This window comes from Heterodontus francisci, chromosome 10, assembly GCF_036365525.1.
Source record: "Heterodontus francisci isolate sHetFra1 chromosome 10, sHetFra1.hap1, whole genome shotgun sequence".
Classification (NCBI taxonomy): Eukaryota; Metazoa; Chordata; class Chondrichthyes; order Heterodontiformes; family Heterodontidae; genus Heterodontus; species Heterodontus francisci.
The window spans coordinates 12,368,861-12,392,523 of NC_090380.1; the positions used below are offsets into that span (position 1 = coordinate 12,368,861).

General features: G+C 44.0%; 1 protein-coding gene across 1 annotated transcript in view; it reads left to right on the top strand.

Moving 5' to 3' along the window:
• Positions 1 to 8,021: 8,021 nt before the first annotated feature.
• LOC137374084 (coagulation factor VII-like) overlaps positions 8,022 to 23,663 on the top strand; it is a 116,631-nt gene continuing 100,989 nt past the window's right edge. The window contains exon 1 of the mRNA XM_068039841.1: positions 8,022 to 8,114. Coding sequence (XP_067895942.1) covers positions 8,045 to 8,114 — 70 coding nt within the window. The 5' untranslated portion in view covers positions 8,022 to 8,044. The remainder of the gene's footprint in view (positions 8,115 to 23,663) is intronic.

Genomic DNA, 23,663 nt, shown 5'->3' on the forward strand with positions numbered 1-23,663 from the left:
AAGGCATACGAGGGCATGAAAGCAGAGCGAGCAAAAGTGAACTGGCAAAGTAGGTTAAGGGATAGATTAATCGAGATGCAGTGGCAGACATTTAAGGTGATATTTCAGGATACATAGAATAGACACATTCCAACGAGAAAGAAAAATTTCAAGGGGAGGACCCACCATCTGTGGTTAACTGAAAAAAATAAAGATAGTATCAAACTTAAATTAAAAGCATATCATTGCACAAAGATGGGTGGCAGGTCCAAAGATTGGACAGCATATAAAAAGCAGCAAAGAACGACTAAAAGATTGGTAAGGAGGGAAAAATGAGAGTATGAGAGAAAGCTAGTGAGAAATGTAAAGACAGATAGTAAGAGTTTCTACAGATATTTTAAAAAGAAAAGAGTTAACAAAGTGAGCGTTGGTCCTATAGAAAGTGAGCCTGGGGAATTAATGATGGAAAATAAGGAGATGATAGATGAATTGAACAGGTATCTTGCATTGGTCTTTACCATAGAAGATACAAGTAACATCCCAGAAATAGCTGTAAATCAGCAAATAGAAGTGAGGGAGGAACTCAAGAAAATTACAATCATCAGGGAAGTGGTACTGAGCAAATTGTTGGAGCTGCCAGCTGACAAGTCCCCAGGTCCTAATGACTTCATCCTACGGTCTTAAAGGAAGTGGCTAGGGAGATAGTTGATGTGTTGGTTTTGATTTTCCAAAATTCCTTAGATTTGGGGAAGGTTCCATTAGATGGGAAAATAGCCAATGTCACTCCTTTATTTAAAAAAGAAGGGAGACAGAAAGCAGGAAACTACAGGCCAGTTAGCTTAACATCTGTCATAGGGAAAATGTTAGAAGCTATTATTGAAGACGTTATAGCAGGGCACTTAGAAAAATTGAAGGAAATCAGGCAGAGTCAACATGGTTTTATGAAAGGTAAATCATGTTTAACCAATTTATTGGAGTTCTTTGAAGAAGTAACATGTGCTGTGGATAAAGGGGAACCGATGGATGTACTGTACTTAGATTTCCAGAAGGCATCAAATAAGATGCTGCATCAAAGTTCATGGAGCAGGAGGTAACATTTTGACATGGATAGAAGATTGGCTAGCTAACAGGAAACAGAGAGTATGCATAAATAGGTCATTTTCTGGTGTGCCACAGGGATCAGTGCTGGGGCCTCAACTTTTTACCATTTATATAAGTTTATATAAATGACTTGATTAGTTGCATTGCCCTTGCAGAAAGACAGCACTAACACGATGGGCCAAATGTCCTCATGCTGTGCTGTAACCCTTCTATGATGCTATGATTGCCGCTAGTTCCTGACATTGTTTGAAGTTTGTGACAGTAGCTGGTGTAATGCAGAATGTGAGAAAGTTGGCCTCAGCTCAAATTCAAAGGGATTCACCTGCGTCATGGCAGGTGATCTTATAGAGGAGGGAGGCTTATTTTATTTTAAGTACAACCTCCCAGTGGGATTCTGATGGTGAGCGGGGAAGAGATTGATGGTTAGTGAGGAAGGGGTTGTGGTGAGTGGGGGGAGGGGGTTGTGGTGAGTGGGGGGAGGGGGTTGTGGGGGGAGGGGGTTGTGGTGAGTGGGGGGAGGGGCTGTGGTGAGTGGGGGAGGGGCTGAATTGAGTGGGGGAGGGGTTGTGGAGCAGGACAGCATTCAGCACCTCAACCTGTTCCATTATTCAATTAGATCATGGCTGATCTGTTTTTCAACTCAATGAACTCTAGTTCTGTAACCATTGATACCCTTGTCTAATAAAAATCTATCAATGTCAATTATGAAATTATCAATTGTCCCCAGCTTTTAGAGGCAGTAAGTTCCAGATTTCCACTATCCTTTGAATGAAGAAGTGATTTCTGACATCACATCTGAATGACCCTGTTCATCCCCTTTCAGATTCCCCCCACCAGAGGAAATAGTTTCTCTCTGTCCACCCTGTCAAATAGATCACACGTTAATCTTAAACACTCAAGTGTAAACATACCTTTTCATGATTTCTGCGTGCAATGCTTTGAATAAATAGGCGACGTTTAGCATCATTGTCCAGTAATATATAGGAGTCCAAATCCAAACCCTTCGCCTCGGCCACCACAAGGCGAGGCCCCTGATGTTAGGCCCCTGAGGTTAGGCCCTGGTTTGAAGAGTCTGAGTAATTCAGCACAAAGCTGCCAGTGTTTGACAGTGAATGTATTTTGTGATAATTGCTTTGTTCCTGTTAAGCACTAAGGAGGCCTGCATATTGTGCTGGGGTTTGATTTTGAACATCAGACATCAGTTACATTAGCACAACTGCTGCCTATTGTGAAGGCCTGAGATTGACAGTGCTTGATGGGGTCGACCATAACACACCTTTGGAAAGGCAGAAAGTTTCATTTCAGAGCCAGTTTTGTACCAGTGGGCAGTTTGTGAAACAGCAATGACAGATCTGTAATAAGATCCCAACAGCAATCAGAATGTGGCTCAGTGGTAACACTTTGGCCTCTAGATCAGAAAGCTATGAGTTCAAGTGCCCCTCCAGAAACTTTAGGGTATTTGATAGAGAGAGTTTGGAATTTAGTCTGAGGTACCAGATAAGGGCAACCAGTCTTGTTGCATGGGTGCGTTCGTCCTGAAAAAGCCCTTGCAGATGGGACTTATAAGGATGGGTGTTTTGAAGAGCAATTACTTCATACAGATGTTAGAGTGGATTCTCCCACAGCTGGAAATGTTATCTTGAAAATATTTTTAGATCTTTTGGCCACTTGTTCATGGAAGTATAGATCAATCAACATGAAAGTCACATTTCTGCAAGGTAATACTTTTCAGATAGAAGGGTTTCTGAAACCACCCAAAAAGGCAGCAGATGCAGAAGGACTTTCTGAGGACTGCCACATTCATGATATTGTCCTGCCAGGATGCTCTCATAATGTGCTGCAGACAGCGAAGATGGAAATTATTGAGCTTCTTTTCCTGATAGCCGTATGTCTCCCATATTTCACAGCCATACAGCAAGGTGCTGAGAACACAGGCCTTATAAACCATCAGCTTGGTCCTAAAGGTCAGCTTCGTGTTATCCCATGCGGGTTTCTTGAGTTGGCCAAAGGTGGTAGCTGTTTTCCCTATGTGTGTATCAAGGTCTGTATCAAGGGACAGATTGTCTGTCATCGTGGACCCAAGGTAGCAGAATTTGCTCACCACTTCCAGTGGGGTGTTATTTAGTGTGATCAGGGACAGAGATGCAACACCTTATCCCATGGCCACGGTTTTCTTGACGCTTATCGTCAGGGAGAACAAATTACAGGCACGGGAGAGACAGTCCATGAATCTTTGTAGCTGAGTTTCTGTGTGAGCGACTCGCACAGCATCATCAGCGGAGAGGCGTTCTCTGATCAGGATGTGATGTGTTTTTGCCTTTGCTTTCAACCTCTCTAGATTGTACAGCTTGCCATCTGACCTAGTGTGCAAGGAGACTCCTTCCATATCTGCAGGTAATGTGAAGGTCAGGAGCATGGAGGAGAAGATACCAAACAGAGTGGGGGCTAGGACACAACCCTGTTTCACTCCATTCTTCACTCCGAAACTGTGAGAAATGGTGCTAGCACACTGTGCAGTGCCGTACATGTTGTCATGGAAGGAGAGGATGAGACTGAGGAGCTTCGGTGGACAGCAAATTTTTCCCAAAATCTTGCAGAGCCCTGCTCTGCTGACAGTGTCTTAGTGAGATCTACAAAAGTAAGGTAAATGGGTATACTCTGTTCCCTACACTTCTTTTGCAACTGGCATATGGAGAAGATCATGTTCACAGTAGATTTGCTGGCACAGAAACTACACTGTGCCTCTGGGTACACTCTGTCTGCAAGTAAATGGAGTCTTTTAAGTATGACCCCAGCAAAGGCCTTCCCGTGATGCTAAGGAGTGAGATTCCCCTGTAGTTGTTGCAGTCTCCTCTGTCGCCTTTGTTTTTTTATAGTGTGATGATTTTTGTGTTACGCATCTCCTGTGGAATGGAGCCTACCTTCGGCAGAGAAGGAGAAGGTTATAAAGGTGTGGCAATAGATGGGTCTCTCTGTTTCTGAGCAGTTTTGGCTGGGATTCCATCCTTGTCTACTGTTGGCTAGGCAGTCTGTGGTCTCTCAAACTCAAGTGATGAAGGTTCTCCATCTAACTCATCCATGACAGGAAGCTGCGGGAGAGCGTCAAGAACGGACTGGTGTAGACCTGAGGCCTGCAACCACTACTTTTTGTAAGATTTTGCATTTTATCTCTGCCTTGCTTTTGCTTTGCTTTCGATTTTTTTTTTAAAGCTGTATTAAACCCACAGTGAATGTTTAAAAGTTACTTTGTAGACATTGATTTAAAACGAGGTGTAATTGTACTCTGAGTCAAGTAATTAATCAATTATGTAATCAATGGTATATTATTAATTGTGAACTTGTATTTTTCCAAGAACTTCGAAGAATTCTAATAGATTTGTCAAGCATGATTTCCCTTTCGTAAATCCATGCTGACCCTATCCGATTCTACCACTGTTCTCCAAGTGCTCTACTATAAAATCTTTGATAATGGACTCTAGAATTTTCCCCAATACCGATGTCAGGCTGACTGGTCTATAATTCCCTGCTTTCTCTCTACCTCCCTTTTTAACTAGTAGGGTTACATTAGCTACCCTACAATCTGTGGGAACTGTTTCAGAGTCTATAGAATCTTGGAAGATGACCACCAATGCATCCACTATTTCTAGGGCCACTTTCTTAAGTACTCTGGGATGCAGACCATCAGGCCCTGGGGATTTATCGGCCTTCAATCCCATCAATTTCCCCAACACCATTTCTCTACTAATACTGATTTCCTTCAGTTCCTCTCTCTCACTAAACCCTGTGTTTCCCAACATTTCTGGTATGATATTTGTGTCCTCCATTGTGTAGACAGAACCAAAGTATGCATTTAGTTGGTCAGCCATTTCTTTATTCCCCACAATAAATTCCCCTGTTTCTGACTGTAAGGGACCTGCATTTGTCTTCACCAATCTTTTTCTCTTCACATACCTGTAGAAACTTTTACAGTCAGTTTTTATGTTCCCTGCAAGCTTGCTCTCGTATTCTATTTTCCCCTTCTCAATCAATCCCTTGGTCCTCCTCTGCTAAATTCTAAACTGCTCCCAATCCTCAGGTCTGTTGTTTTTTCTGGTGAATTTGTATGCCTCTTCCTTGGATCTAATGCTATCTCTAAATTCCCTTGTAAGCCATGGTTTGGCTACCTTTCCCATTTTACTTTTGCACCAGACAGGAATAAACAATTGTTGCAGTTCATCCATGCGCTCTTTAACTGTTTGCCATTGCCAATCCACCGTCATCCCTTTAAGTAACGTTTCCCAATCTGTCATAGTGCCTGTGAGAAGAATTTGATAAGGACTCGTGGTTATCAGATCTTTATTTTGAGAAAGTCTGGATGGAAACCTCGAGAAGATGGAATGGAGCCAGAAATTGGACTTAAAGGGGCACAGCATCCAATGTTCGGGGCTGCAGCCGGAGTGGACAAGTCAACCACTGAAGACTATGAAAGAAGGGATGTTGATGGAGTGACTGACGGGAGAGTCCACCCCCATGCAAGGTTCTCCGGAAACTTGGTGATGTATGTCCAAGGGGAACACTGTACTATTTTAGGGAGCTGTCGTGAACAGTCTAATTCGGGGTTATACGAACAGACAAATTAGGAGCAGAAGTAGGCCATTTGGCTCTTCCAGCCTGCACCACCATTCAATAAGATCATGGCTGATCTGTTTGTGTCTTGAATTCTACACTCCCATCTACACACGATAACCTTTGATTCTCTTGCCTAACAAGAATCTATATACCTCCCCCTTAAAAATAGTCAATGACCCCGCCTCCACCACCTTCTGAGGCAGAGAGTTCCAAAGTCGCACAACCCTGTGAGAGAAAACATTTCTCCTCATCTCTGTTCTGAAAGGGTGACCCCTAATTTTAAAACAGTGCCCCTAGTTCTGGATTCACCCACAAGAGGAAATATCCTTTCCACATCCACCTTGTCAAGACAATTCAGGATCTTATATACTTCAATCAAGTCTCCCCTCACTCTTTTATACTCCAGTAAAAACAAGCCCAGTCTGTCCGTCCTATCCTCATAAGACAACCCGCTCATTCCAGTTATCAATCTAGTAAACTTCCTCTGAACTGCCTCCAATGCATTTACATCCTTTCTTAAGTAAGGAGACCAAAACTGCACACAGTATTGGATACGTGGTCTCACCAAACCCCTGTATGACTGAAGCATAGCATCCTTACTTTTATTTTCAATTCCTCTCGTAATAAAGGACAGCATTCCATTAGCCTTCTTTATTACTTGCTGTACCTGCATACTAACTTTTTGTGACTCATGCACTAGAACACCTAGATCCCTCTGCACCTCCGAATTCTGCAGTCGTTCTCCGTTTAAGTAATACTCTGCTTTTTTATTCTTCCTGCCAAAGTGAACAACTTCACGTTTTCCCACATTGTACTCCATCTGCCAGATTTTTGTCCACTCATTCAACCTATCTATATCGGTCTGCAGCCCCCTTATGTCCTCTTCACAACATACTTTCCTACCTATCTTTCTGTCATCTGCAAATTTAGCTACCATGCCATCGCTCTCCTCATCTAAGTCACTGATATAAATTGTAAAATGTTGAGGCCCCAGCACAGACCCCTGTGGGACTCCACTTGTCACATCCTGTCAATCAGAAAAGGACCAATTTATGCATACTCTCTGTTTTCTGCCAGCCAGTCAATCTTCTATCCATGCTAATATGTTACCAATACACCATGAGCTCCTACTTAGCACAATAGCCTTTTATATGGCACCTTCTTGAAATCCAAGTACAATATGTCAACAGGCTCCCCTTTATCCACGGCATCTGTTACTCCTTCAAAGAACTTCAATAAATTGGTTAAATATGATTTTCCTTTCGCAAGTCCATGCTGACTATTCCCAATTACCTTGAGTTGTTCTAAGTGCCCAGCTACAGCCTCCTTAATGATCAAGTCTAACACCTTCCCCACGACAGACGTCAAGCTAACCGGCCTATAGTTACCGGTTTTCTACCTCCCCCCCTCCACTCCCCCACCTTCTTGAATAGAGGGGTTATATTTACTACTTTCCAGTCTGATGGAACTTTTCCAGAATCTAGCAAATTTTGAAAAATCAACACCAACGCATCTACTACCTCATTAGTCACCTCTTTTAAGACCCTAGGATGAAGCCCATCAGGACCCGGGGACTTGTCAGCCTGCAGCTCCATCAGTTTGCTCAGTACTGCTCTGGTGATTGTAATTTCACCAAGTTCCTCTCTTCCTTCCACCTCCTGTTTTATAGCTATTACTGGAATGTTTTTTGTATCCTCTATAGTGATGACAGAAGCAAAATATTTGTACATTTCATCCACCATTTCCTTATTATATACTATAAACTCCCCATTCTCACTCTCTAGAGGACCAACACTCATTTTACTTACTCTTTTCCTTTTTAAATACCTGATGATGGTGGTATTAAAAAGGAGCAGGGACAGTACATGAGGAGAAGGAACTATTTTGATTGCAGTTTCAGTTACAGCAGGGGGCAGCAAGGGAAATTGGATGGTTAATAATTTAATGGGAAAGGGATCAAGGGATGAGATGAGAGAGGGCATGAGGGGAGATAGGATAGAAACTAGAGAGACACCGATTCAGTGTTTGGGTAGGAGGAGGTCTGAGGGGTTGGGATTGGCTTGGTTGACAAGGGGAAAGGAGAGGGAAGCAGTAGAGGCAGATCTTGATGACAAAAAGGTCCCTGTGCTCCTCATTCTTGTTGGTGAGAGTGGTGCAGAGCAGGGAAGATAATCACTGTATAGTCCTGTTAGGGTAAGATACCTGCACTAATGTCATTGTCAGCTCCTATTAGGGTTAAATTTGCTATTAGGTCAATGTGCGCTTGAGCAAAGCCTCCCTTCTGTACTTTGCCCATTAGATTTCTGTTTATTTTTGTGCTCTAATCTTCAGCGAAACAGCCTTTGACAATCTGAACATGGCTGCTTTACACATCAGTGTGGTAGTCTCCTGTGTTATTCAGCTGTTCTCTGTTACACACTCTGCAGGTATGTTATTCATAGGATCTGCAGATTACTGTCAATTTCCATTTAACCCAGTCGGTTTGAATCATTGCTGGTGCAGGATTAATATAATTAATTAGTTGTCTGTTGCAGTTAATGAAGTTGCTGCCAGCTTTCTAGGCTGTCTCAGCCATATTTTGAGAGATTGAACATATTGAGAAGACTTAGAGCAGACCTGATAGAGGTCTTTAAAATTACAAATGTGTTGGATAGGGTAGATGTAGAGAGAGCATTTCCACTTGTGGAACACTGATCATTATATCAGGCTCAGAATAGTTATGGAAAAGTACAAGGTGCAATCAAGCGAAAAGTACTGAACTGGGGTTGGGCTAACCTTGGTGAGTTAAAAAGGGATCTGGCCCAGGTTAATTGAAATCAAAAATTGGTAGGAAAAACAGGAATTGAACAATGGAGAGGGCTTCAAAGAGGAAGTGGTTTGGGTACAGAATAGACACATTCCCTTGAGGAGGACAGGATGGGCATCCAAAGCTGGAACTCCCTGGATAATTAAAGGTATAGAGATTAAAATGAGACTGAAAAAGGAAACTTATGACAATTGTAATGTTCATGATACAGTAGAGAACCAAGCTGAATATACAAAGTATAGAGGAGATCTATAAAAGGATAATAAAAGGGACATAGAGTATGAGAATAGATTAGCAGCTGACATAAAAGTGAACACAAAAAGTCTTTTTATAAACATATAAATCATAAAGAGGTAGTCAAAGGAAGAGTGGGGCCAATTAGGGACCAAAAAAGAGATCATCTTGTGCAGGCTGAGGTACTAAATAAATTTTTTGACATCTGTCTTCACTGTAGAAGAGGATGCTGCCAGTGTATCAGTAAAGGAGGAGAGCATAAGCAATATTAGATCATGTAAAAATAAAGAGGAGGTACTTAAAAGGTTGTGAGTCATCAAAGTGGAAAAGCCACCCAGTGCGCATGGGATGTATCCAATGTTACTGAAGGAAGTACGGGAGGAAATTGTAGAGGTTCCAGCTAAATCTTCCAATCCTCCTTGGATATGGGGGTGGTGCCAGAAGACTGGGCGATTGTAAATGTCACACCCCTGTTTTAAAAAGGGGGGAGTGATAAACCCAGCAGTTACAGGTTAGATAGCCTAACGTCAGTGATAGGGAAATGGAGTCAATAATTGGCAGAAAATTAATTGACATTTGAAAATGTATGAGCTAATTAATGAAAATCAGCAAGATTTGTCAAGTATAAATTATGTTTGACAAACTTGATTGAGTTTGTGAGGCAACAGAAAGGGTTGATGAAGGTATTGTAATTAATGTGTATATGGACTTCCAAAAAGCGTTAACAAGGTACCACCTAATAGCCTTGTTAGCAGATGTATAGCCCATGTGATTAAAGGGTCAGTGGCTAAGGGATATAAAGCACAGTTTAGTGATGGAGGAATAAAAACAGAAAATGCTGGAAATACTCAGCAGGTCAGACAGCATCTGCGGAGAGAGCTTGGAGATCAGCTTGGGCTGATAAGTAACAAGTAACATTCACCACACAAGTGCCAGGCAATGACCATCTCAAACAAAAGGGAATCTAACCATCTCCCCTGAATGTTCAAAGGCATTACCATCGCTGAATTGCACACTATCAACATCCTGGGGGTTACCATTGACCAGAAACTGAACTGAATCAGCCACATAAATGTTGTGGCTACAAGAGCAGGTCAGAGGCTGAGAATTCTGCGCAGAGGAACTCACCTCCTGTCTCCTCACTTCCTGTCCACCATCTACAAGCCATAAGTCAGGAGTGTGATGGAATATTCTCCACTTGCCTGGATATGTGCAGTTCCAAAAACATTCAAAAGCTCGACATCATCCAGGACAAAGCAGCCCTCTTGCTTGGCACCCCATCCACCACCTTCAACATTCACTCCCTCCACCACCGATGCACTGAGGCAGCAGTGTATACCATCTACAAGATGCACTACAGTAACTCACCAACGCTTCTTCGACAGCACTTTCCAAACCTATGACCTCTACCACCTAGAAGGACAAGGGCAGCAGATGTATGGGAGCACCAACACCTGCAAGTTCCCCTCCAAGCCACACACCATCCTGACTTTCCTTCACTGTCAACGAGTCAAAATCCTGGAACTCCCTTCCTAACAGCACTGTGGGTGTCCCTACCCCATATGGACTGCAGTGGTTCAAGAAGGCAGTTCAACACTACCTTCTCAAGGGCAATTAGGGATGAACAATAGATGCTGGCCTAGACACATCCTTGAGTTTTTCTAAGTGCCCAGCTTTAGCCTCCTTAATGATCAATTCTAAAACCTTCCCCACGACAGACGTCAAGCTAACTGGCCTCTAGTTGCCTGTTTTCTGCCCCCCCCCCCCACACCCCCACCCACTTGAATAGAGGGGTTATATTTTCTACTCTCTGATGGAACCTTTCCAGAATCTAGCGAATTTTGACAAATTAACACCAATGCATCGACTACCTCATTAACTACCTCTTTTCAGAGCCCAGGAAGACATTCCATGATAAAAAAAGAAGCAGAGTTAGCATTTCAGGTTGATGCCCTCTCATTAGTGGCATTGGAGAGTTTATTTATTTCGAGATACAGCACTGAAACAGGCCCTTCGGCCCACCGAGTCTGTGCTGACCATCAACCACCCATTTATACCAATCCTACACTAATCCCATATTGGGATTGAGCTTTTTTCTAATTTGTTCCTGGGATGTGGGCAACACTGGCAAGTCCAACATTAATTGGGAATCCCTAATCATCCTTCAAAAGGCATTGGTGAGCTGCCTTCTTGAACTGCCAAAGACCTTGTAGGGGACACCCACAGTGCTGTTAGGGAGAGAGTTCTAGAACATTGGGATTAGAATAGTTAGGTGTTTGATGGCCGGCATGGACACGATGGGCCGAAGGGCCTGTTTCTGTGCTGTGTAACTCTATGACAGTGAAGGAACAACAATATAGTTCCAAATCAGAATGGTGTGTGGCTTGGAAGGGATCTTGCAAGTGGTGGTGTTCCCATGGACCGGCTTCCCTTGTCCTTCTAAGTGGTAGATGTTGCAGATTTGGAAGGTACTGTCAAAGGAGCCTTGGTGAGTTGCTGTAGATGGTACACACTGCTACCACTGTGTGCTGGTGGTGGAGGAAGTGCATGTTTAAGGTGGTGCATGGGGTGCTGATCAAGCGGCTGCTTTGTCCTGGATAGGGTTGAGCTTCTTGAATGTTGCTGGAGCTGCACCCATCCAGGCAAGTGGAGAGTATGCCATCACACTCCTGACTTGTGCCTTGTAGATGGTGGACTGGCATTGGGGAGACAGGAGGTGAGTTACTCTCCACAGAATTCTCAGCCTCTGACCTGCTCTTGTAGTCACGGTATTTATATGGCTGGTCCAGTTCAGTTTCTGGTCAATGGTAACCCCCAGGATGTTGATAGTGGGGGCTTTAATGGCATTGAACATCAAGGGGCGATAGTTAGATTCTCTCTTGTTGGAGATGGTCATTGCCTGGCACTTGTGCAGCACATATGCTACTTATCACATATCGGCCCAAGGCTGAATGCTGCCCAGGTCTTGCTGCAACAGTCATAGACTGCTTCAGTATCTATTTAACTTTAATAAATGGGATTAGGTCCACAGTAAATTGGATTGAGTCCACTGTTTAGTGGGTGTGGGCAATCATTTAAGTGACTTCAGTAGAATTCAGTTGCCCACCTGTCTCCTGGAAATCGCCAGCTATGGTGAAGGTTAGTTAAACCTAGGGGAAAGTAACCAAGAGGGAGTTTAGCAGTATGTCAAAATATTCTCAAATCGCTGATACTATACATTTACAGTCCTAAGGGAGGGAAATTGGAGTAGAATGGAATCATAGATAAATGAGTAAAGAACCACGACAGGAGGTCTCAACCCGACTACATTGCCTGCAAACTTCTTGCGTTTCTCTGGCGTCCCACCTCCATTGGACCAACAGAGTTTACATCACAGAAGGAGACTATTTGGTCTATCATGTTTGTGCTGACTCTTTGCTGAACCAATCTAAAAATAATCCTACTGCCCTTATGTCTCTCCATAGCCCTGTATTAATTCAAATTAATCCCTCAACCCCAAGCTGTCCCCCATAGTATTTTCCCCTGCTTCCAAGGATATTCCAATTTTCCCTTAAAAGACGCAATGGTCTCTGCCTGAACCACTCCCTGTGTTAAAGTATTCCTTGCTCCAACAACTCTCTGTGTACAGAAATGTCTTCTAATCCCTCTCTTAATGACAATTTTCAATTGCTGAACTCTTGTTACTGACTCCCCAACCAGAGGAAATAGTCTTTTCCCACTCACTGCATTAAAACCCTTCATAATTTAAAAATCAGAATTAAATGTCCTGTTAACCTGCTCTGTTCTGGTATAAATAGTTCCAGTATCTCAAGTCTCCTCTCCTAACTATAGTTTCCCATCCTGAGATAAGAAGAGGGCACAGACCCATATGTGAGCAGCATCCAGGAACTTCAAACCCTTACTTGCATATGAAAATGATACCTAGCAAATCGCAGCGGCACAGTGGCACAATGGTTAGCACCGCAGCCTCACAGCTCCAGTGACCCGGGTTCAATTCTGGGTACTGCCTGTGTGGAGTTTGCAAGTTCTCCCTGTGTCTGCGTGGGTTTCCTCCGGGTGCTCCGGCTTCCTCCCACATGCTAAAGACTTGCAGGTTGATAGGTTAATTGGCCATTATAAATTGCCCCTAGTATAGGTAGGTGGTAGGGAAACAGGTGGGGATGTGGTAGGAATATGGAATTAGTGTAAATGGGTGGTTGATGGTCGGCACAGACTCGGTGGGCCGAAGGGCCTGTTTCAGTGCTGTATCTCTTTTTAAAAAAAAAAAAAAATCCTAGATCCCAAAGAGCATCAGGTGAATGGGCTAGCATTACACCAGAATGTCCCCCTTATAGTCATGCTGATGCCAATCTTTTCCAAGTATTCTTTCTCCACTACCTTGTTCATTCGTGCACTCATACATAGAACCTAAGTGAGCAGGAGTTACATGGAATAAAATCAAGAAATGCTGGAAATACACAGCAGGTCCGGCAGCATCTGTGGAGAGAGAAGCAGAGTGAACATTTCAGGTCAGTGACCCTTCTTCAGAACATCAGTTACATGGAGGTGGCAGAACTTGCTGGCTGGAAGACCAACTCATGTCCCTCCTTAGCTGCTGACCCCTGGGATTTGAATCTTGCAGGGTCTGCAATTAAAAGTAAGCTGTTATCTCATCACAAACATTTAATGCCACTATTTCCATGGGTGCAAAGTAGCCTGAGGGTTCTAGTGGTGACTTGGGGGGGGGGGGGGGGGCGGGCGGGTAGCCGCACATGACCACTTATCAGGGCTAAAAACCACCATGGAGCAAATGGCAACTGCAGATCATCTCAGTGGAGCCTGTAGAACAGAGGCTCTTTTCACAGAGGGATTATCTTTACTGAATGTTTAGGTTGCTGCTATGCTCAAGAGGCTTCTTCATGCCATGGAAATCCGACAGAGAGTCATTACACATGCCTTGTTCCCAAGCAGATGAGTGGACAACCTGTGGGAGTGTCTGGGAGCAGGGACAGAAATATGGGTGTGGTTGTTGTTTCACCACATCCAGGCCATCCAGCCTTGCCCCCAACTCCCTGTTGGAAAAACAAATGTTCTGTAAAATGGTGTCACGACCAGGTGAGAAAGGTGTCTAGGGGTCCCTTGTCTTACCGTAACAGGATTTAATTTTAAGCACATCGTGTGTTCCCCCTCGGTGAATCCTTGTTCACAGCTTTCCAATTAAAAGGTAAAGAAATGAGCACAAACAGGCTTTCTTAGGTTTAAAGAAGAAAAGTGAAATTTATTAAAACTTTAACTTAAACTCTAATTTGGTTAATGCCTGTGGATACAAGATATGCCCTATGCTAGCATGCATACGCGATACACATATGCAAATAGGGACAGCAAAGAGCAGAAGAAAAATAAAGTGAAAATGTTTGAGGCAATCTCTGAAGGGGGATTGTTACTGTGCTTTGAACTCACTGTAGAGTCCTTTTGTAGGGGCCCAATATTCTTGTTAAACCTTGTTCACTGTAGGAGACTTCTCTCTCTTGGGCTTCATGTGTCTTCAGTGGTTTTCATTTCCATGAGAAAGAGATAGGAGCAGGCAGACGACAGGTCTTCTCAGCCTAGTAGCAAAAAGCTTTTTTAGTTCAAAACTCTGTGGACGGTTCAAATTTAAAAAAAAACTCAGGTGGCCCAGCAGGTTAGTCATGTGACGAGCTGGTGTGACCATGTCCGTTTGTATATTCGGCCATCTTAAAAGTTAACCCGGAATGCGAGCTCCTCCACCCTCAACGTCTGGTAATCAAAAGTCCATTGTGGATTAAATTGGAGCAGGGAATAGCCCCTTTGACTTTTCCAAGTACTGTCTGTTAATATGAAAAAATGTCTCTCCAGCCAAGGATCCATTGTGGTTTTTTTTTTTAACCAGTTCTTTCTTCACTCCAGTAACAGTTTAAAATTAATGTTTATGTGGCGAAATTAATATTCCTCATTCTTGGCAGGTGGGGACCTGCATGACAGCTCACACCCAGGGGAATGAAATGCGATTTGAAAGAACAAAGGTGCATTTCATTAAAATATAAGATTCAGAAAGAAAAACCAGGCATTTCTCTCATTCATTTCGTGTCATTCATGAATCCTAAAGCTTATTAAAATTGTTTTTTCTGGGTGCCAGTGCTGCTTTAATTTCCCCTTTTTGGCATCACAGTAACCATGTGGTTCTTTGTGGAAGCTTTCCTTCAGTTTTCTTCAGTTGCCATGACTGCCTAGGGTCTGGTTTCCTGCTGAGGTAATTTTTTTTCAGTAGGGTTAGTAGTGGGCGGGTCCATCCTGAACACTCTTTCAGTGCTTTGCTGAGTCAAGCAAAGGCTTTTGAATTCAGGGGACGGGTGGTTCCCTTTTTCTCTGACTGTGGGAGAGGATTCTTTGTTAATCTCCCCTTTGTTCTCTGGGACATTTTAACCTGTAGGTATTTGTGAAAACTTGACTGCACTCTTCATTGTTCTTTTCAATATCTAGGAATGACGTAGACATGAGTTTATGTGGCACATTGTTAAAATTTGCAGCAAACACAAAGGAAGCAATAATTCATAGCAAGAAGCCAGATGTAGTCAGGATAACTGAAACATGACTTAATAAAGGACCGGACTGCCAAATAAGTATGCAGATTACAAAGTATTTAGAAGGATAGGAAGATGGAGGTGGATTAGCTGTATTAATTAAAGATAACCTAATGACTATAGAAAAAGGGACAAAACCAACAGTTAGATAGAAACAGAATGTATATGGATTGAGATAAAGGATTAGAATGGATCAATCACACTATCAGGGGCATTGTACAGCTAAAAAGATAGAATAGTAGTGGGAAATATTTAAAGCAGTGATCAATAGTCCAAGAGAAATATATTCTGCTAAAAACAAGACCAAGCTAGCTAACAATGACGCAACATGTTTGAATAAAGAGATAAGGGCAAAGCTGAAACTAAAGAAAACGGCATACAATAAATATATAAAAAGCAAAGGAGAGGATGACAAAAGGAAATAAAAAGAGGTTAGGAAAGAAATAAAAGAAAGAAATATCATAGAATATAAACAGAAATAATAAGCATTTTACAGACACAAATAATAAAAGGAAAATTAAGTTAAGGATAGGGCCACTGATCGATGCACAAGATAAATTCACAGGTAATGACAGCAAAATAGCATCAAGGTTAAATGGTTACTTGGCTTCAATATTTACCAGGGAGACTAACAAAGTGAGCATGATATTACAAACTGAGATCAAAATGATATAAAGACATTTAAGATAGAAAGGGGGAGATCATTAATAAACTAACAACACTTAGGATAAAACCCTGGTTCTGGATGGATTAGATCAAGAAGCTAAGGAAAAGTTAACTGCATTATAACATATATATCAAATTTATTAGAAAAGAGAATAGTTCCAGAGGAATGGCGGACAGCTAATGTGATTCCGATATATAAAAAAGGAGATCTCCAGGGAACTATAGACCAGTTACCTTAATGTTGGTAGTCAGAATGATAACAGAATCGTTACTCAAGGATGAAATACAAAAACAAAAAAGAAAGTCTTTCATTTATATAGCACCATTCATGACCACCGGACATTGCAAAGTGCTTTACAGCCAATGAAGTACTTTCGAAGTGTAGTCACTGATGTAATGTAGGAAACTCGACAGCTAGTTTGCACATAGCAAACTCCCACAAACAGTAATGTGATGATGACTCGATAATCCATTTATGTGATCTGGATTGAGGAATAAATATTGTCCAGGACACTGGGAATAACTCCCCTCCTCTTTTTCAAAACAATGCAATGGGATCTTTTATGCACACCTGCAAGGGCAGATAAGTCCTTATCCTAAAGGCAACACGGCACCTGGATTACCAGCCATGATTGTTATGCTTACGTTCTGGAGTAGGGTTTGAAACTTGAACTTTCCTGACAGAGAGACAAGAGTGCTATCAACTGAGCCACAATTAATACACCAAGATGAGCCAGAAATGTCTTGATTACCATACAAATAAAACAGCAGATTACACCAATTCAGGGATTGAACACACAATAGGGATACCATGGACTAATCATCTGAGCTAAACAGCAAGCTGAAATATAAAAATATAGTCAAGAATAGTCAGCACAGATTTCAAAAGGTAGGTCACACTCTATCACCATTATTGATTTTGTTACGGGTAGGTGGGAATTGACATGGCTAGTTTCCACTGTTCACCTTCCAACTGACCGCAGATAGTGTTTCAGCCCCTGTGCTTTGTTTGCCAAATAAACAGAGTCACAGGTTTTTTCGTAGATTTGAAACAGAAGATTAAAAATTTATTGAACAATAATCACCCACAATGATAACATCATCATTCATGCATGCATTCACTCTCACATGCACACGCAAGAGAAGATGGAAAGTAGAGGGTAAGAGGCATGTTACAGCCAGGTAGCCCGACATGGAGGGGTTCCCACGGTTCAACTCCCCACCTGACTGCAGCAAGTGTATTTTTATCAGGGCTTAGTCCCTTGGTGTTTTAATTTTTCAAATAAATAGACAATGACAGGTTTTCTTGCATTTTTAAAAGATAAAAAATCAATTGTTTATTGATTAATAGGTTTTATTCCCAAAATTGTAGCAATCACATCCACTCATGCATTCGCACACACACACACACACTCCCCTGAAGAGACAGATAGAGAAAGGACAAAGGAAAGTTACTTTTAATGGGGAAGGGGGGTGGGGAGCAGGGGAGGGAATGTCACAATAAACCTGTGGAATTCTCTTGGAAAGCAAGTTATCAATGGATAAAGGGCTGTGATGATGCAGCTTTCTCTCTTGATTGAAGGTTCAGTTGAAGACTGAAGTAAAGTTCAGAGTAAACATGTTCCCACAATGAAAAATGGTGAGACGGTCACATCTAGAGCCCCATGGATGTCAAGGGTAAGATAAGACAGAAAAGGAACGTTTATGTCCAACACCGAGAACTCAATACTACAGAAGCTGAGAGGAGTATAGAAAGTGGAGGGGTGAAGTCAAAAAGGAAATTAGGAAAGCTAAGAGAGGCCATGAAAGAATATTGGCAAGCAAAATCAAGGTGAACCCAAAGATGTTTTATCAATATATTAAGAGTAAGAGGATAACTAAGGAGAGATTAGGGCCCATAAAAGACCAAAAAGGTAATCTATGTGTAGGGGTGGAAGATGTTGATATTGTTCTTAATGAATACCTTAATGAATGTGTCTGTCTTCACAAAAGAGGGGGACGATGCAAATATTGTAGTTAAGGAAGAGAGGTGTGAAGTATTGGATGTGATAAACATCGGGAGAGAGGAAGTATGAATGGGATTAGCATCCTTGAAAGTTGATAAATCACCAGGGCCGGATGAAATGCACCCCAGGCTGTTAAAAGAAGCCAGAGAAGAAATAACGGAAGGTCTGACCATCATTTTCCAGTCCTCACTGGGTACAGGTGTGGTGCCAGAGGATTGGAGAACTGCTAACGTTGTACCTCTGTTTAAAAAGGGAGTGAGGAATAGACCAAATAATTACAGACCATCAGTCGAACCTCAGTAGTGGACAAATTATTGGAATCAGTTCTGAGAGACAGGATAAACTGTCACTTAGAAAGGCACAGGTTAATGAAGGATAGTCAGCATGGATTTGTTAAGGGAAGATCTTGTATGACCAACTTGGTCGAATTTTTTGAAGAAGTAACAAGGAAGATAGATGAGGGCAGTGCAGTTGATGTGGTCTACATGGATCTTAGCAAGACTTTTGACAAGGTCCCATATGGCAGACTGGTTAAAAAAATAAAATCCCATGGGATCCAGGGAAATGCAGCAAGGATACAAAATTGGCTCAGTGGCAGGAAACAAAGGGTAATTGTTGACGAGTGTTTTTGTGACTGGAGGGCTGTTTCCGATGGCGTTCCGCAGGGCTCAGTACTGGGTCCTCTGCCTTTTGTGGTATATGTTAACGATTTAAAGATAAATTTAGGGGGGATTGTCAGGCAAAACCCCCACCTGCAAAGAATGGGGAAAATTAATTTTGCCACATGAACATTGATTTTAAACTGCTGATGGTGAAGAAAGAACTTGCTTTAAAAAACAATTGGAGACTTTGGCTGGAGAGAGACATTAGCATATCAACAGATAGTGCTTCAAAGGACAAAGGGGCTATTCCCTGCTCCAATTTAATCCACAATGGACTTTTGATAGCCAGATGTTGAAGCATTCCAGGTTAACTGCTAAAATGGCTGAATACACAAATGGACGTGGTCAGGCTGGTTTAGTCACATGCCTAACTGTTGGAGTTTTTTGAATTTGAACTTCCAACAGGGAATTTTGAACTCAGAAAGCACCTTTCTCCTGGATTGAGAACACCTCTCTCCTGTCTGCTCTCATCTCGCTCTCACCAGCTTCAGAAACAATTGAAGACACGTGAACCCCAAGAGAGAAAGGTCTCATACAGTGAACAAGGTTTAAGAAGAATACTGGGCCCCAACGAAAGGTAAGAGCTGTCTACAATCAAGGACTCTACAGTGAGCTGGAAACACAGAAACAATAACAAGAAAGCCCCTTTAGAGACTGCCGCAAACCTCTCCATTTTATTTTTCTTCTCTTTTCTGTCCCTATTTGCATGTTTGTATCGCATGTGCATGCTAGTGTGGGTGCATCATATATCTGTAGGTGTTAACCATATTAGACTTTACGTTTAAGGTTTAATAAATTTCATTTTTCTCCTTTAAACCAAAGAAAGCCTGTTTATGCTCATTTTTTTGCCTTATAATTGGAATGCTGTGAACAAGGATTCAGAAAGTGGGAGCTCAAAACATAGTGTGTTTAAAAATATTACCCTGTTACAATAAGACCAGGTGAAGACAGTAACAGACTCCTAGGCACCTTTTTCACCTGGTCGTAACAGCATGATCAAGAAGTTTGCAGACGAGTGCATCTTTCTGTGCCTTAAACTTTCTATGATTCTTAGACGGTGAGTCACTTCTAGTTCCCACTGCTATATAATGTAGATGTGGGATTCTGCCTTTTGGCTTGGCTGAAACACAAGCTGTTAGGATGTTACTTCTCTCTCTCTCTCTCTCTCTCTCTGTCTCTCTGGATGTCTTTTTTTATGGTAAAATGTATCACATCCCACATCCTGTTAGGAGATGTTCTCATTTCTTCCCCCATGGTGATCGCACAATGGGCCAAGACGTGGCTTCTTCACACCTCCTTTGTTTCAGAGGTAGACATTCGATTCTGGAATGTTATAAGATGGGGTGCAGTTGACACCTCTTAGCTTTGAAGATTTGTTCTTTGTCTTTGTCAGACAGTTTGAATACACACAGGTCAATCCCTTTCTCTTCAGCACCTATTTTGGACCATTGTTCACTTTTTAAAATAAAGGTTCATTTTTTAAAAAGCTGAAGTCCATTTTTCATAACTCTTCAGAGTTAGTCCATAATTTGCATTTTCAAACTTCTGGTGTGTGTGACAGGCGATAAGAGTTCAAGGTGTAAAAGTCTGCTGTTTACAGAAAATAAACCTGTGGATTCCTCTTGGAAGGTAAGTTTTTATAATTGCAGGCCTGTTTGCTGATTGCCTTGCATTTGTTGGGATGCTGAAGTCTTCTGGAAGTCAACACTTCAGTTTGAAGGCTGGTATTCTTTAGTTCAATTTTCAAAGGCGGAGGAGTTGTTCAAAAGGGATTCTCTTATTTGCTGCAATTGGTTGCAACCTCATCTCAGCAGTATCAACTGTCTTATCTGGAATTGATCTCTCTCTCTTAGCCTTGTTCTAGAATTCAAGATGGCTTTTCAATGTTCTCTCTGTGGTTGGAGATTTCTGGCTAATGTCTTGAAGCTCTGATGCTCTCCTTGTTTACCAGAAAAAGGTTACTTTAAAAGATAAACTCATTGAGTGTTAGTACCGCCCATGATTTATCATATCTTCGCAAGTTTTGATCCCTTTCCCCCACCATTCAGCTTAAAACCCTCTCTACTTCCCTAGTTATGCAGTTCACAAGTACACCGGCCCCAGCACAGTTCAGGAGTACAGCGTCCCAACGGTACAGCCACCATTTTCCCCAGTACTGGTGCCAGTGCCCCACGAACCAGAACCCACTTCAACCACACCAGTCTTTGAGCCATGCATTCATTTCTCTAATCTTATTTGCTCTGTGCCAATTTGCACGTGGCTCAGGTAATAATCCAGAGATTATTACCTTTGAGGTTCTGCTTTATTTGGCACCTAGTTCCTCATAGTGACTATACAGAACCTCTTTCCTTGTCCTGCCTATGTCATTGGTGCCTGCTTGGCCACAATGACTGGATCCTCCCCATCCCACCGTAAGTTCCTCTCCAGCCCTGAGCAGATGTCCCGAACAGCCAACAGGCAACACAGCCGTCTGGACTCTCGCTCTTTGCTGCAGGGAACAGTGTCAATCCCCCTGTCTATACTGTCCCCTACTACCACTACATTCCTTTTTTCTCCCTCCACTTGAATGGTTTCCTGTACCATGGTGCCATGTCAGCTTGCTCATCCACACTGCAGCCCCCACTCTCATCCAAGCAAGCTGAAAGAACCTCAAACCTGTTGGACAATCACAAAGGCTGAGGCTCCTACACTCCTGCTCTCTGGGTCCCCTTACCTGCCTCAGCTGCAGCCACACTCTCCTGTGTCGGAGAGTCGAGGGTTAGGTGGAGCAGGCCCGAAAGAGGAGTTGAGGCCTTGGACAGATCAGCCATGATCTTATTGAATGGTGGGGCAGGCTTGAGGGGCTGAATGGCCTACTCCTGCTCCTATTTCTTATGTTCTTATGTCCCTGATCACTGACCAAATCAGAAGACCCTATCCTAAGGGGTGTGACTGCCTCCTGGTACAAAATGTCCGGGTAACTTACCCCCTTCCTGATGTGTCGCAGTGTCTGCAGCTCGAACTCCAGTTCAATGACTCTGAGCTGCAAACACTTACTGCAGATGTGTTTGCCCTGGATCACACTGGCATCCAGGAGCTCCCACATGCTGCAGCCGTGACACATCACCTGTCCTGCCGTCCTTAATGTGTTTTAATTAATTACTTTACTATTCAATTATTTATTTAATTTCCTTTTTTAAATATATTTTATTAAACTTACCCTTGTTCCTTTACTATTTTAAACGCTAGGATTAGATTGGACCTTAATCACTTACCAGCTGCTCACCAACCAGGTAGCTTCTTCCCAAACCAATCACCTACCTGCTTGCCTGTGATGTTTGTTGCTATGGTTGATTTAAATTAAATTAAAAGCTTACCTCTCTACCCACCCCAGTGGCTCTCTGTTTCCCTGCTTTCTCTGTTGATTGTGATGTCACTTTTCAATTTTTCCCTGCTCCGCTCCTGCTCTGGTCTCTCTCTCTCTCTGCTCCCGCCGTGCTCCTCTCTCTCTCTGCTCCCGCCGTGCTCCCCTCTCTCTCCCCCCTCCCGCTGTGCTCCCCCCTCTCTCTACACTCCCGCCGTGCTCCGGTCTCTCTCTCTGCTCCCACCGTGCTCCTCTCTCTCTTCACTCACACCGTGTTCCAGTCTCTCTCTCTCTGCTCCCGCCGTGCTTCTCTCTCTCTCTCCACTCCCGCCGTGCTCTGGTCTCTTTCTCTCCACTCCCGCCATGCTCCTCTCTCTCTCTCTCCACTCCCGCTGTGCTCCAGTCTCTCTCTCTCCGCGCCTGCCCTACTTTTCTCTCTCTCTCCACTCCCGCTGTGCTACAGTCGCACTCTCCCCACTCCCTCCATGCTCCAGTCTCTCTCTCCACTCTCACCGTGCTCCTCTCTCTCGCTCCACTTCCGCTGTGCTCCACTCTCTCCGCTCCCGCCATGCTCCTCTCTCTCCCCGCTCCCGCCGTGCTCCTCTGTCTCCGTCCGCTCCCGCCGTGCTCCTCTCTCTCCGTCCGCTCCCGCCGTGCTCCTCTCTCTCCGTCCGCTCCCGCCGTGCTCCTCTCTCTCCGTCCGCTCCCGCCGTGCTCCTCTCTCTCTCTCCGCTCCCGCCGTGCTCCTCTCTCTCTCTCCGCTCCCGCCGTGCTCCTCTCTCTCTCTCCGCTCCCGCCGTGCTCCTCTCTCTCTCTCCGCTCCCGCCGTGCTCTGGTCTCTCTCTCTCCGCTCCCGCCGTGCTCCTCTCTCTCTCTCTGCTCCCGCCGTGCTCCTCTCTCTCTCTCCGCTCCCGCCGTGCTCTGGTCTCTCTCTCTCCGCTCCCGCCGTGCTCTGGTCTCTCTCTCTCCGCTCCCGCCGTGCTCTGGTCTCTCTCTCTCCGCTCCCGCCGTGCTCCTCTCTCTCTCTCCGCTCCTGCCGTGCTCCTATCTCTCCACTCTCGCCGTGCTCCTCTCTCTCTCTCCACTCTCACCGTGCTCCTCTCTCTCTCTCCACTCCTGCCGTGCTCCTCTCTCTCTCTCCGCTCCTGCCGTGCTCCTATCTCTCCACTCTCGCCGTGCTCCTCTCTCTCTCTCCACTCTCACCGTGCTCCTCTCTCTCTCTCCACTCTCACCGTGCTCCTCTCTCTCTCTCCACTCCCGCCGTGCTCCTCTCTCTCTCTCCGCTCCCGCCATGCTCCTCTCTCTCTCTCCGCTCCCGCCGTGCTCTGGTCTCTCTCTCTCCGCTCCCGCCGTGCTCCTCTCTCTCTCTCCGCTCCCGCCGTGCTCCTCTCTCTCTCTCCGCTCCCGCCGTGCTCTGGTCTCTCTCTCCGCTCCCGCCGTGCTCTGGTCTCTCTCTCTCCGCTCCCGCCGTGCTCCTCTCTCTCTCTCCGCTCCCGCCGTGCTCCTATCTCTCCACTCTCGCCGTGCTCCTCTCTCTCTCTCCACTCTCACCGTGCTCCTCTCTCTCTCTCCACTCCCGCCGTGCTCCTCTCTCTCTCTCCACTCCCGCCGTGCTCCTCTCTCTATCTCCACTCCCGCCGTGCTCCTCTCTCTCTCTCTCCACTCCCGGTATGCTCC